The sequence below is a fragment of the Corvus brachyrhynchos genome, unplaced genomic scaffold (assembly GCF_000691975.1).
Source record: "Corvus brachyrhynchos isolate BGI_N302 unplaced genomic scaffold, ASM69197v1 scaffold218, whole genome shotgun sequence".
In the NCBI taxonomy this organism is placed as follows: Eukaryota; Metazoa; Chordata; class Aves; order Passeriformes; family Corvidae; genus Corvus; species Corvus brachyrhynchos.
In genome coordinates this window covers 982,801-995,888 of record NW_008239321.1, presented here as the reverse complement: position 1 = coordinate 995,888, position 13,088 = coordinate 982,801, and the positions used below count along the sequence as shown (strand labels likewise).

At 45.0% G+C, this 13,088-nt stretch overlaps 1 protein-coding gene across 1 annotated transcript in view; it reads right to left on the bottom strand.

Annotated features, from left to right (window-relative positions):
- Nucleotides 1-4,210: 4,210 nt before the first annotated feature.
- GNA13 (G protein subunit alpha 13) overlaps nucleotides 4,211-13,088 on the bottom strand; it is a 30,367-nt gene continuing 21,489 nt past the window's right edge. Inside the window, exon 5 of the mRNA XM_008638665.2 lies at nucleotides 4,211-9,064. Coding sequence (XP_008636887.2) covers nucleotides 8,492-9,064 — 573 coding nt within the window. The 3' untranslated portion in view covers nucleotides 4,211-8,491. The remainder of the gene's footprint in view (nucleotides 9,065-13,088) is intronic.

The following is a 13,088-nucleotide window of genomic DNA, read 5'->3' as shown; positions in this document are numbered from 1 at the left end:
CTTGGGATGCTCCCAGGGACCCAGAGGCAGCCACAGCTGCTCTGGGCACCCTGTGCCAGGGCCTGCCCACCCTCACAGGGAAGGATTTCTTCCCAATATCCAATCTAAACCTGTTCCTTGTCAGTTTGAAGCCATTCCCCCTCGTCCTGTCACTCCAGGCCCTTGCAAATAGTCTTTCTCCATCTTTCTTTCAGGCTCCCTCCGGGAACTGAAGACCACAATCAGGTCCTTGGAGTGGTGTCAATCAGCTGAACAAGGAGACAGCCACAGACTTGCTGCTTTTGCACGTGCAAAAATGTTCCTTTCCCCGGTGACATCCCCAGATAACAGCAGAGGCGACTGCACTGCTTCATCACAGTGCAGTGAAAGCCAACTTTTCACTGGAAACGAGAGGAGGATTTAGGATTTGCCACGTGCTGGCAAAAAAAAGTGTTTAATACTATTTCACCTTGAGTATTGCAGAGGTGAGAGGAGGAGCAGCAGAAGGGTTTCCTGCTGTGGGAGGAGATGCAATACCATCAGCAGGGAGGGGGCTGGAGTGGCTTCTGCTGCAGTCTCAGGCTGGTGTCCCTTCCCCCAGCAGCTTGTGGAGCACAGCAAAGGATAAAATGAGAAATATCCCCTTTCCTCCTCAGGTTTTGTAAGTGGGCATGGGAAAGAGAGGGGAGGAGAGTCTGCGTGGGTCATCTGCAGGAACAAAAGAGGAAGTTTTCCCCTTAATTTTGGACAAATTTTTAGCAAATGCCAGACATGATGTAAGAAGGCTGATGCTGCTGAAGCCTTGCTCAACTTGCGCCCCTGCAAATCCTGATGTTAATAACGCTTTGAAAATGCTGATTTCACTGAAGTTCTTTCGTTTGATTCCCTTTTCTTCAGGGAAAATGAGGCTACAGCAGGAAAGAGTCATCAATTCACAGCTGCTCCCACCCTTAGACTCTGGATCAATACAAGAGAATCAGCTCATACAGAAAAAATGCAAAATATTCTGCCTAGGCAACCCCAGAAAGATCTGTAGCACTGATGGATGTTGGCTTTTCTTCCAATAAAAGCTGAAAACAACAACCAGCACCCAGGCACAGTCTGGGGGTGCACAGAGGAGTTGAACCTCATTTGGGGGTGGTGATGCCACTTCCTCGCTGTGGCACTGCAGGGACAGCTGGATGCAGGGACTGCTGGAGGGAGGTCACTCCCTGGGAGTGAGTTATTCACAGCTGCTCCCGTCCCACAAATATCACTGACACAGGATATGGTCAGCTTGGAAACAGTCACTCAGCCCCTAACCAGCGCAAAGGCCGTCTGGAGGATGTTAAATTAGATGTCCTTCTCCTTTTTCCCACTGCTACTTCCCCTCTGGATCTGATAATGACGCGGCTTTTTGCTACGTCAGAGAAGTTGATTGTGTTCCAGGCTGCAGGTGACAGCAGAGGGGACACGGCAGCACCTGCAGCCTGGCTAAGAGCCACCCAAGGTTGGCCTGGTGCTGGATAGGACACAGATTTGGACATCAGGCAGGGATTTGGGCTCTAAGGTGTTTCCTGTCAATGGGCAGAATCCTGGGAAGGGCATCAGCATCTTTTGTACAGGCAAGATCCACTATTGAATACTGGGAATGGGAAAAACTCACTTTGGATCTGTTGGATGCACAGGATCTCGTGCTTCCTCCTGCTCTGCAAGCCCTAAATTAATAAAAACCAGTCTGCACTGATCAGCATCATCTTAGTGGGTCACCACTTTTCCAGCCATCCAGGCAGAGAAAAGGGATTATTCACGTCCTGGATCTGCTGACAAACATGTTCCTGCCCTCCCCTGCAGTGCCTCGGAGCCCTCCCTGCCCGAGGAGCAGCAAACACGACCTGCTGCTCACAGCCTGGGAGGGCTCAGCCTTTAAATATTACCTCTGCACGGAGCTGCAAGCACCGTGGCAGAGCTCGGCTGGCAGCAGCCGGCCCCAAACCCAGCTTTGTCAGATCCAGTGCTCAGCAATTAATCAAACTCTTGGCTCCCTGTGCAGAGCTGGGCAGAGGCAGCAGCTCGGCTGCACGCAGGGGCAGGGACTGCTCTCCCCTCACATCTCATTTGGGATGTTTGGATTCCTTACCTCCGAGTCATCTGCTGCCTGTTTGCTGAACCCAGGCTAAGGACCGGCTCTGCCATGGAGCATTTCACAGCCAGCAGCAGGGCTCGCTTGGAAATTGCAGGAGCTGCTCTTAGCAGTGACAGTGAGCAAGAACCCCAGAGCCCAGGAAAACGCTGTTTGTGGAAGCTGCGCTCCAGCAGCAACCCATGTCTTGCCCCTCATGTGCATAAAAACTCCAGGGAAGAAAGCCAAGAAAGGCATCTGAAGTTAGGCACAAATAAAACACCACTGCAGAGCCTTGTGGGACTCAGTCCATCTGGATCCTTCTTATCAATCAAATCAATTCCCATCTCACATACACTGAAGACATCTCAGCTGGTGTGGAAAACACAAGTGGGCAGTGTGTCAGGTGGAGGGGCCAGAAGTACCTCAGTGCCACCACCTGTTTTGTTTTAGAGGGCAAACCCAGCAGGGTCTGTGCCAGGGCAGACTCCTGTCCCATTTCCAGCCAGATTCCCCACGGGATCTCTCCTGGCAGCCGCTCCTCAGCACTTTGCCCTCCACGGGGCAGCTCCGAACACGGCCCCTGCTGCCGGGGGCAGCCAAGGACGCTTCGGGCATAGCCCCACTGCATTTTTAATCCCTCCTGTCAGTTATTGTGCAATCACCGAGTTACTTGAACAGGAAGGAAGAGGCTTGAGCACCCAACCTACATTCAGCACTGCAACGAGGTGTTTTGGTAAATCAAAAGTGTTGCAAATGTGAGGAAACTTCACTTGCTCCCATAAATCCTGGAATGTGCTCGTTTTTCCACTTTTGCTCTTCCCACCACTTCAGCCCCCAGCACATCAGTGTGATGAGGTGATCACAGCCCAGGAGTCACTGCTGGATGGTCCAACACCACCAACCCATTCCTAAGGAGAAACTATTAGTTATTTATATGTTATTAATTATTTCACAGAATAATCATAGAATCATGGAATGGTTTGGGTCAGGAGTGACCTTAAAGCTCATCCAGTTCCAGCTCCCTGCCATGGGCAGGGACACCTTCCATCAGACCAGTTTGCTCAGGGCTTTAGTCCCCCCCAAAAGCTTCACCAGACGCCCAGGTAAAACCAATGCAATCACACTCATGATATTTGGATTATAAAACCCAACAAAAATGACTTCTTAAGCTGAGTTCTAGGTAGGTTTAGTTTTACTCCTCAGGTGGCATCCCAGGAAGTGGGATGCAAAAAAAGTAAGTCTCAAAAAAACCTCAGGAGATTTCTTTTCAAAGTCAGAGCAACAGTGTTCAGCTGATGTGACTGTTCCAGAGTGAAAAGGGGTCAAGAGATGAGGTGGTGATTCCTCAGAACCAGCTCTCCCAGGACAGGCAGGACCTGGAATCCAAGCCACATGGAGCTGAGCTAAGTCCCAGGACATCCGGCAGGTTTTGAACTCGTTTCAGTGATCAGAGATGGCTCCTGAGAGTGTCCAGGCTCCAAACTCACCCACGGCAACAGCCACACTGAGAATTTCTGCAGCTCCTGCATTCCCGTTAGCAGGCCCAGCACTAATGCTGAGCTCTGACTCTATAAACAAGGATGACCTGGGCTGAGTAGTTCCCGGGATTTAGTGTCCACAGCATGCCAGCCAAATCCTAGGGCTCTTGTGGAAAATGAACTATCTCAGGCCTATAAAAACTGATGAGAAATCAATGTTTTGCTGCAAAATTCTGCTTCATACTGCAGCCAGTGAGCCTCTTCTCCAGGAGGCGAGGCTGGCTTAGTCAAAAAGAGCTAAAAAAAATAATAAAAACAACTCCGTCACACCAAGATCCATAATTCATAAAGGTTTGTCGCAGAACACACCCGAGTGCCATCAATATTTTAAATATTGAGCACAAAACTGGCTGTCAGGTGCAAGTCAGCAATTTCCTCGTGCCTCCCTGCCAGGGACAAAGTCATCAGGCTGAGCAGAACCTGGAGGAGCCTTTCGAGCAGAGAGTTTGTTTGACTCTGTTACATATTTTATTTGAAACACAAGATGTGTTTGCAGGAGCAAACCAGCCGGGCTTTGCCAACCAACAAAGAGTCAGCTGGCTGCCTCTGCTCGTTATTAAACAGAAAAAATGATTTCATCACACCAACATGAGGCTGTATATGTTTATTCATCGTCAGTAATTTTTGTACACAAGGCAAATATTAATAGCTGAAAGGCAACACTTTTGGAGAGTATGTACAGAGCCATGTACAAGCAAGTGTAAGAGGTTTGAAACTATGAATCAATTTAACCATTTTATAAAAAGGAAGTGATGCTTTTTCTTCTAAGACCTTCCTTAGAAATAATTTATTGCCAATCTTAAACTAAAGCAAGGAGAGAAAAAAAAATTTACAATAAAAAGTAGTCCCTGGAAAGTTTATAAAAAGTTAAACATATAAAATTGTAAGCCACAAACATTTATACAATGCTAATACAAATCTTGGTTTGTTAAAGATCTATGAGGTTGTTATAAAATATATTTTTACATAAAGGCTTCACGTAAGGTAAGCTCTCACTGCTACTGAAAGCGCAGGAAAGCAGTTTTAAATAGTCTGCAATTCAACTTATTTTCAAGTACAACGCAAAGAAATTGCAAAATGGCACTGTATTGCAATGCTGTGTAATTAAAAACTATGTTAATGGTACCATCAGAGAGACATGACCTGTAAAGTGAACTGGTGAACGATTCGGCACGGCGGGAGACTTCCCGCGGGTGTGAACAGGAATGGTGCTGGAAAATGAACCTTCTGCAACCGTGAAGAGGAATTGCCAGGGGGGAGCTCCGCTGGCCATGGGCATGACAGCTCAGGCTGGGAGCTCAGAGCTGCTCCCCCACGGGCTGGGATCCACCAGGAACGCCAGACCCAGCCCAGGGTCAGGAAGCCGGGAACACCCACCCACCCCATCACTCTGCTGGAATAATGGTGATGGGCAAAATTTAAAGCTACTCACAAATGAGCCCCATAAACAGCCTTTGAGATCAACTTGACTTTTTTTTAGGAGCGGTTATTCTAGAAAAAAGCTGAAGTTTCAAACTGATGGCTTATGCTCCCACGTACAATATATAGAAAAAGAACAGTAAAATTTTTAAAGCCCTAATGAACAGCCACAGTTTTTAGGTATCAATCATCTCAGTTGAACACTGCAGCAGGGGACAGTCACTAAAACACCAATTTCACCTTCAAGTACAGCTTGTACAGGACAGTGGTTTACCTCCATACAGTCAGTGATCTTTAGAACACAGCTCACTCCAGCAAAGAGAACTAAGGTATTTTGGGGAACTTGATTTTCTGGAAAACTTCGCTTTCTACCTGCTTTCCCACCTTCACCAGGAATACATCCCAACCTTGTACCACAAAGTACAAGATACCTTGTATCATGGTTTCCATGAGGAAGCTTCACTCTCACCAGCAAACTGTAATTCTGGTTGCTCCAGGACAAAACTCAAGTCTGTTCAGAGCATCAACCCTTCAGAGCTCTTTTACCAAATTTACATCCTGCTATAAACAAATGATATTTAGAAACAAATCTAACAGGAAACACAAGGTGCGCTCTTTTCAGGGAGCTCGTGAAGAGTGAGCCTGAAGATGGGCAAGGGCACTGATTTGGAGTTTTTGGCTGTAGGATAACACAGGAAAGATGTAAACAGGAACATCCAGGTGCAGTGCCTCACCCCCCTCAAGAACTGGGAGTGGGAAACCCGACTGACTCAGTTATTTCATTAGAACAATTCATTTCTGCCTGAGATTCATATAGTGCTTTATCTACCCGGACCTACAAGTGACCCAGCACTGGGGTCCCCCTCGCTCTCTTACAGGCCCTGGGGTTCACAGGAAGAGTAATCTGAAAGGATTCAAAGCAGGGATTTTTGTGGTGGTTCTGGGGAGAAGCTGCTGAGGATTGTCCCCACTTCAGCAAAGGTCAGAAGTGCCCAGTGCCTTGGTGATCCTGGCTACATCCTTAGACTGACATCAGTTTTGAGCATCTTCAGTAAATTAACATGTTCCATTGACAAAAAATTCATCAACACTTCACGTAAATTAGTTTAGACAAATCCCTGGTACTCACCCTATCATCCACTACCAGTCTTTAGTCTTTTCTGCAATCATCTGGTCTGACACCCTCCAAAACACCTACTGCAGATCTCTCCAAATTAACTGTTTTAATCAGAGCTGAGTCTCTTTTTTGAAAAGACACTTGTTCAGACAACTGTCAGCAAAGGAAAAAACCAACCCAACTCCTCCTCTTGTTGACAACCAAGGATATGGATTTGTTTTCTGCTTTCCAAGACTGGACTTGGAGGCCACCAGAGGTTTGTGTCTGTTCATGGAGCACTTAATAGCCCAAAGGAAAACTTCTGCTCCCATCACAGGTGTCTTGTTCAGTCCTTGAAAGAGCCTCACCAGCCTTTCCTGAGGTCTCTGCTTCATCCTCCTTCTTGAATTGCTCACATGTAACCTGAACACAGCAAATCAGAAATAACCCATGTCCAGTAGAGGCAAAATCTACATTAAATATCCCCATCCAAGATTCTATTAACCCTCCTGACCATCAGTGCTGCATCCAGACTTTAGGATTATGTTTAGATTCTGCACTGTGACTTCTCCCAAGCTCTTTTCAGAATTCTTTCCTCCCCAAACAGTGCCTGATCACCAGAATCGCGGACTAACCTATGACTATTCACTGGATGATATAAAAAAATAGAGGTCTTTCAAAGCACCTAACTAAATAAAAATACATGATTCCCCTTGTACTGCCAGGAGAACGAGGTACAGAGATGTTAATACAACTTACAATCACAGTAAGTAAAGGCTAAGTTCAGGAGACAGGCAGCTTTCCTATGTCCTGGCAGGGCCACTGCTCCCAGCAGTGACACCACCCTGTCACCCCCCCTCTCATGGGATGGGAGTAAGAATTTATTGAAGGACTGGCCACCAGGACGATCCACAGGAACTGGCCAATTCCATGGGGCAAAGTGGCAGCTGAACTGCCCACATGACATTACAGCCTGGGGGAAATATGGTAGGGACACTGATTTTTATATCACAATCTCACTCTCTTTTTGCAGTGTGCTGTGGGGTACATCAGGATTGCTTTATTTTCACTATTTTTCATTATTATTATTATCTTTTTTTTTTTTTTTAAATCACACGGCAATGCTAAAAACTCCCTGTAAGAAAAATAAACAAAACTGCAACAGAACTTTGGATAAAACAGTCACAAGCAGCACTCTGGGAGATGCTGTGCAACCTATTTGGCTCAAGTACACTTAGGATTGCTTAGGCCCAACTGGAAGGTCTCAGAAAGAACCTCATCAGCGAAGCACATTCTGCTGGGACGTGTTCTTGAATTTTTTCAGAAGAAAACATTCATCTGCATGGTGTCAGCTACACAAGGCCTCTGCTGGGAATTCATAAGGCCACTGAAAATGCCAGAGGAGGACAGAACACAAGGAGGCACTTAGGTTTGCAAGTCCTTCCCTCCATCACCAAACGCTCCTGACTCAGAGGAGGCACCTGGGAAGGAGGCAGGGAGTTCAAATAAACCAGTGCTAAGTTAAAGCGCTTCAAGAACAGGTGACCCACAGGTAACATCTGCTACCTACAGGAAACACCCGGTTAGTGAAGACAAAAAACACAAGCTGGGCTTGCTCCCCCCTTCCCACACCAGAGTGCCAAGAGGATTGATCAGAGTGCTCTGTGCTTTGCCATGGCTCCAGGACACGCGGACGCCTCTGGAGTGAATCCGTGTACTGTGCCAACCACTAATCCCTCGTCACTGGACTCAGCACTTCCTGATAAATATGCCTGGAACTCCTGACTTTAAGCATTTTTAAAGCATCTCCTATTCCAACCCAATGCCATGATTTATACTTAACAGGAAGTACATTACACCCAGGAACCCGCACTTCAAAGAGATGATTCCAGCAAGGGATTCGACGGGATTTCTAACCAAAAACAGACCTGAGAAAATATAAGTCAGCTATGGTATCACAGTATTAACAACGAAGTTAGATGTGAAAACTTTCTCTCTCCCCCCACCTTAAATTACTGCCACAGTCTAATAATTGCAGCAATTTCACTGAAGTTTGGACTTGGAATTCTGGATTTTCTAGGATAATACACATGTTCGTAAAAGGTCAAATTTACCACTTTACAGGTAACTTAGACATAGGTCTGCTATAAAATTACAACTTGAGTCAACTTGAAGCTACACTGGAAGAGATTAAGCCTGAATTTCTGCAGAAATTGGCAATAATGTGTTCAGCAGCAGCTTTTAGCCACGTATCAAGAAGTCTGACAGGACCTTGATTTCTCTACTCCTGCTGTAAACTTCTAGTTAAAAAAACAACACACAAGAGTTACTGAAATACAACAGTCTTTCTGCACATCACTGTAACATCAGCTGCTTGAGGTTGTCGTGCAGGATGGTATCCTTAACGTCACGGAAAACTAGCCGGATGTTCTCTGTGTTAATAGCAGTGGTGAAGTGGTGGTACAGGGGCTTCTGCTGCTGGTCCCGGCGTTTCGTGCGAAAACAATCCACCAGGAATTTTTGGACATCTGTTAAGCAGTGGGGATCCCCTTCAAACTCTGGGAAATAGTCTTTGATGCTGACTTTCTGTACTTTTTCCTCAAGCAAGTCTGTCTTGTTTAAGAAGAGGATGATGGAGACGTTGCTGAACACCCGGTTGTTGACTATTGTTTCAAAAATGTTCAGGGACTCCGTGAGGCGATTCGTCTGCCGGTCCTCCATGAGCACTTGGTCGAATTCACTGGAGGACACGAGGAACAATATGGATGTGACACTGTCAAAGCACTCGAACCACCGCTTCCGTTCTGACCTCTGGCCACCCACATCAACCATCTTGAAAGGGACATTTTTGATTTCAAAGTCGTACTCATGAATCCCTTTGGTCGGCCTTCGTGCCAGCAGGATATCTTGCTGGGAGGGAAGGTAATCCTACAAAAATAAGGAGAGTTTTCTGATTAGGATATGATCATGGGTAGGGGCACAGGTGAGCTCAGTGGAGGGAGCAGTTTGCACAGGAACAGCACAAGGTTTTCAATAAAAAGACATGGATGTGGATTTCCATGCTAATACTGGAGCTTTTGGGAAAGAGCTGGAGTCCAAAGCAGGAAACACACCCAGTATGAAATCAGAACATACACCCCAAAGAACTTATGCTTCCCCTTTGCCACATGACAAGGATCCATAACCAACCTGGGAGGTGAACCAGCAATTCCTCATGCCAGTTTCCCTCATTCTGGATCACTTTATGCTTCCTTCATTCTCTTCCCACAATGCTGGCTGCCAACACTGCAATGCAGCAAATGGGTTCTAAAGCAGGTTTCTCAAACCAGTAACTATGGGATATCCCATGCCAGCTGTGGGCTCTCCATTCCTCCCGTGCTCTCCTGCAAACTGCATGACTGCTTCCAGAAACAAACCAGCTGCTCCAAATAACTTCAAAGCAATCAATTATGCCTGAAAACTAAAACTTAAGCAATTTCCTGTGTTTGTGCCATGCATCTTTGCATCCTCCTTTATCAGTCCACACCGGTGAGATCACATTGCCTGACTTTGTCTGAAATTTACTGTGCAATGAGTAGAACAGGGCAAGAAAGTGAGAGCTGGGGACAGCAGTGCCTTTCCAGCCTGGGGGGCACAGACAGCTGGATCCTGAAGTTCTCCACCCCACATTTCCCCAGAATTTAAGAGGCATTCAAGAGACTATTTTTTTTTTTGATTGTCACATGAACATCATTAACAGATGCAGATGCTACAGGAAGAGGAATTCTTGTTAGTCAGCTTTTGACAGCATGAAATTCAACACTCGTATTGGGGATTCCTTCATTCCTAGAATTACACTTTTGTCTATGGTCCAAGTCTTTCTGCTATCTGCAAAGTGCGTCTCTACCACACAGCTGCCTGTGCTGGACTTTAAAACCTTGTTGTTCACTTGTTATGGAAACTCTTCCTCACATTTTTCCAGCACTTCTCACAACTTTAGAGAGCACAATTTAGGATTTGGAATTTCAGTCTCTTCTTAAGAAGTGAATGATCTATGATGTTCCTTTGACAGTGCCAGTTCCCACACTTGGAGCTTTTATAAAGACGCGTAAGACCATGGTCCAGAAAGTCTGATTCAGCAAGTCAGCTGGGTGGGGGAACAAGCACACAGCACCACGGCTATTTCTGTACTTGTATCCCAAGTTTAAGGCAGCTGGGCAAGTGCAAGCCACAAAAATAAAATTTAAAAATCATCAAGTGAGTGCAACACTCCAAAAACTCAAAGATCACTTTGCTTTACCCTGTGAGCTCCAAAGTGAAACTAGAGAGAGAGGGCTTTGTCTGAACTCTGGGTTCCTTTTTCAGAGCTGCCCATGACTAAGGCACTGATTTTTATCGTGGCACGAATTACAAAGCAGCTCTGAAGCACAGGCTCCCCACCCTGCAGCCTTTGCTGCAGCACTGCTACGCATCCAAATCCCACACCACCAAAATCTGGAGGAGAGTAGAACTGCTAAAGCAGCATCACAATCTCTTCAAACTGAGCAAAAGAGGTGCTGCCACCCCCTTGTCTGATTAATGAACAACTTTAAAGGGTGATAAGACTTCTCCCTTTATTAAATTTATCTTGGGTCTTTTCTACTGAAATTATAGAGAGGAAAACAATCAGCAAAACCAGTGCAGTGACTGTATTAAATGTCACTAGGCACAGGTGAAGGGATCTTGAGCAAAGCTGACTGTCAACACGTAGGCAAGAGTGTCACAGGTTCAACACTTATTCCAGCTTCCAAATGGGAATGTATATTCTTTTGTTTTCCAGGTAGTCTCAAGTTCTCAGAACAAAACCAAAAAGTCTTAGGAAAGCTCAGGAGTGACTGAAATTATTAAAATACATAAATAAATAAAACTAACTAATATAACAGGCAAAGCCATATACACCTTCACTATTGAAACAAGGGCACAAAGCAAACTCTCCTGGGAGTTGACCTGTAATGTTTATTCAGTAAAGCTTTCAAGAACGAGGAGCTTATCCCTAGAATTCCTGACAAATTCCCCCTCGAGTACTATTACTCACTGAAAATTCCTTCCACACTTGCAGCCACAAAGAGAATCCTTTCAAGTGCTTTCAACTTCTACATGCACAGAAGACCTACCACAGAACTGGGTATCTTTAGTGTCCCTTCCAACCCAAATGTTTTATCCTGGATATTGGCTACTCTGATGCAACAGGCAGCAAATGAGGGCTCTGAGTTCAGTGCTGGTGTCCAGCCATCATCTGCCTACAGGAAACCAAACACAACAACTCCTAGGAACTCTCCCAGTATTTTAGTTATCTTTTTGAAGGACAATTATGTTTTTTCCCTCATGCCCAGATCCTTGGAATACAAGCAGCTTGCCCCTTTCTCAGTGTTGATCCTGTTCTCCATATCTAAAGACTTCAGCATCAGGTGATTTCCTTGGATGGCACTGAGTACTATTTTCCAAGTGTTTTCAATGTTTACCCATCATCAGTAAGTGGTTTTTTCCCTCAAGCATCCTCACATTGATACTGATTTAGAACATGTGCTTTCTTCCTGATTTTCCTATCTCCTTTCCCCAAATTCACTGCAGTCTGCTTCTTCTAAAGGAGTTCCTTTGGTTATCAGTAGCTCTTTTGGCTATCACATCACTGTTTGCCTAGTTCAAATTACAATTTAAGGCATGACTAAGATCCAATCACAAGATGGAAAGCCAAGTCTCTCTGTGAGGTATTTTGGATACATACAGTCTGCACTGGCAGTTGAAATAGCAACACACAGTTGCAAGGAATCCAGGAGATCCCACGCATGTCTGCCTGTCAGATACTCTTATTTTGCTGATCTGATTAAATCTGAACATTAAGTTCTTTTCCCTCAGTGCTGTTATCAGCTCCCTTTTGGCAAGAAGCACAAGTGAATTGCAGATCTATGTGTTTATAAGTAATTTAGTTGCAACTCAGCCCAGTTGCACCAGATAAGAACAGTCAAATACTTATATTTACAATTTGGGGAAACAATCATTAGACAATCTTGCATATAGATAAGAATAAACCAGAAGAACCTATCACATCTTTCACTAACAAAACTTAGCTAGTGCTTTTTTCCTCAAAGATTCAACATTTTCTACAACAGCAGATCCTGATGAGTCCCTCTGATTCTCAACACCATTTAGTCCAACTTGAAGCCAGAAAAGCTGTAATTCAGAGTGCTCCCACAGCAATATTAGACCTGCAGTAAGTGCGTGTATATAAAAATGTTAAAAAAGCTCAACTACTGACTAGGTTTCACACTTTAATGAAAGAATGGACCGAAGTTTCTCCACGAAGAACTCTGAAGTAGAGCTGCAAAACTCCACCCAGTATTGTTGGGGAAAAACCCAAGCCCTTTGAAACTCAAAGGCACTGGATTCAAAGACCAAGAGAAATCCACTACTGGCAGAGTTTAGCAGTTCATCAGAGTAAGTGCAGTTCTCCTCCTAAATGCAAGTCTTGTAACTTGAGACCAAATCCAAATTCAGAGAGCAAGTGCTGGAGTCCTCAAGCCAGCAATCTGGGAAGCACAATGACCACCAGTGCTTTAGCTAGAACAATGACAGTTCAAAGCAGAAAAATAGTCAGGCTTAAAATTTAATCTGTTAAAAAGACAAATGAAATTAAGCATGATGTAACAGGGTTTCATTGAAGTGGTTTGGATTCCTTCATTTGTTACCATCAACTGGGAATGACCATGGAGAAACTGCCTCCCCACAGAGTTCAAGCACCATATCCCATTTTAAAGGCAGTTTTTCCACATGCCATTCCTGCAATCCACAACTGATGAGCATCAGCATATACATTCATTATTCAAGTGCTAACTAACAGTTCTATAAAAAAGTATTCTACAGAAATTTCAGGGTTTTTCCCCAGAGAAAACAGACTTTATTCTTTACTGAGTTTATGTTAAAGTAGGTATTACTG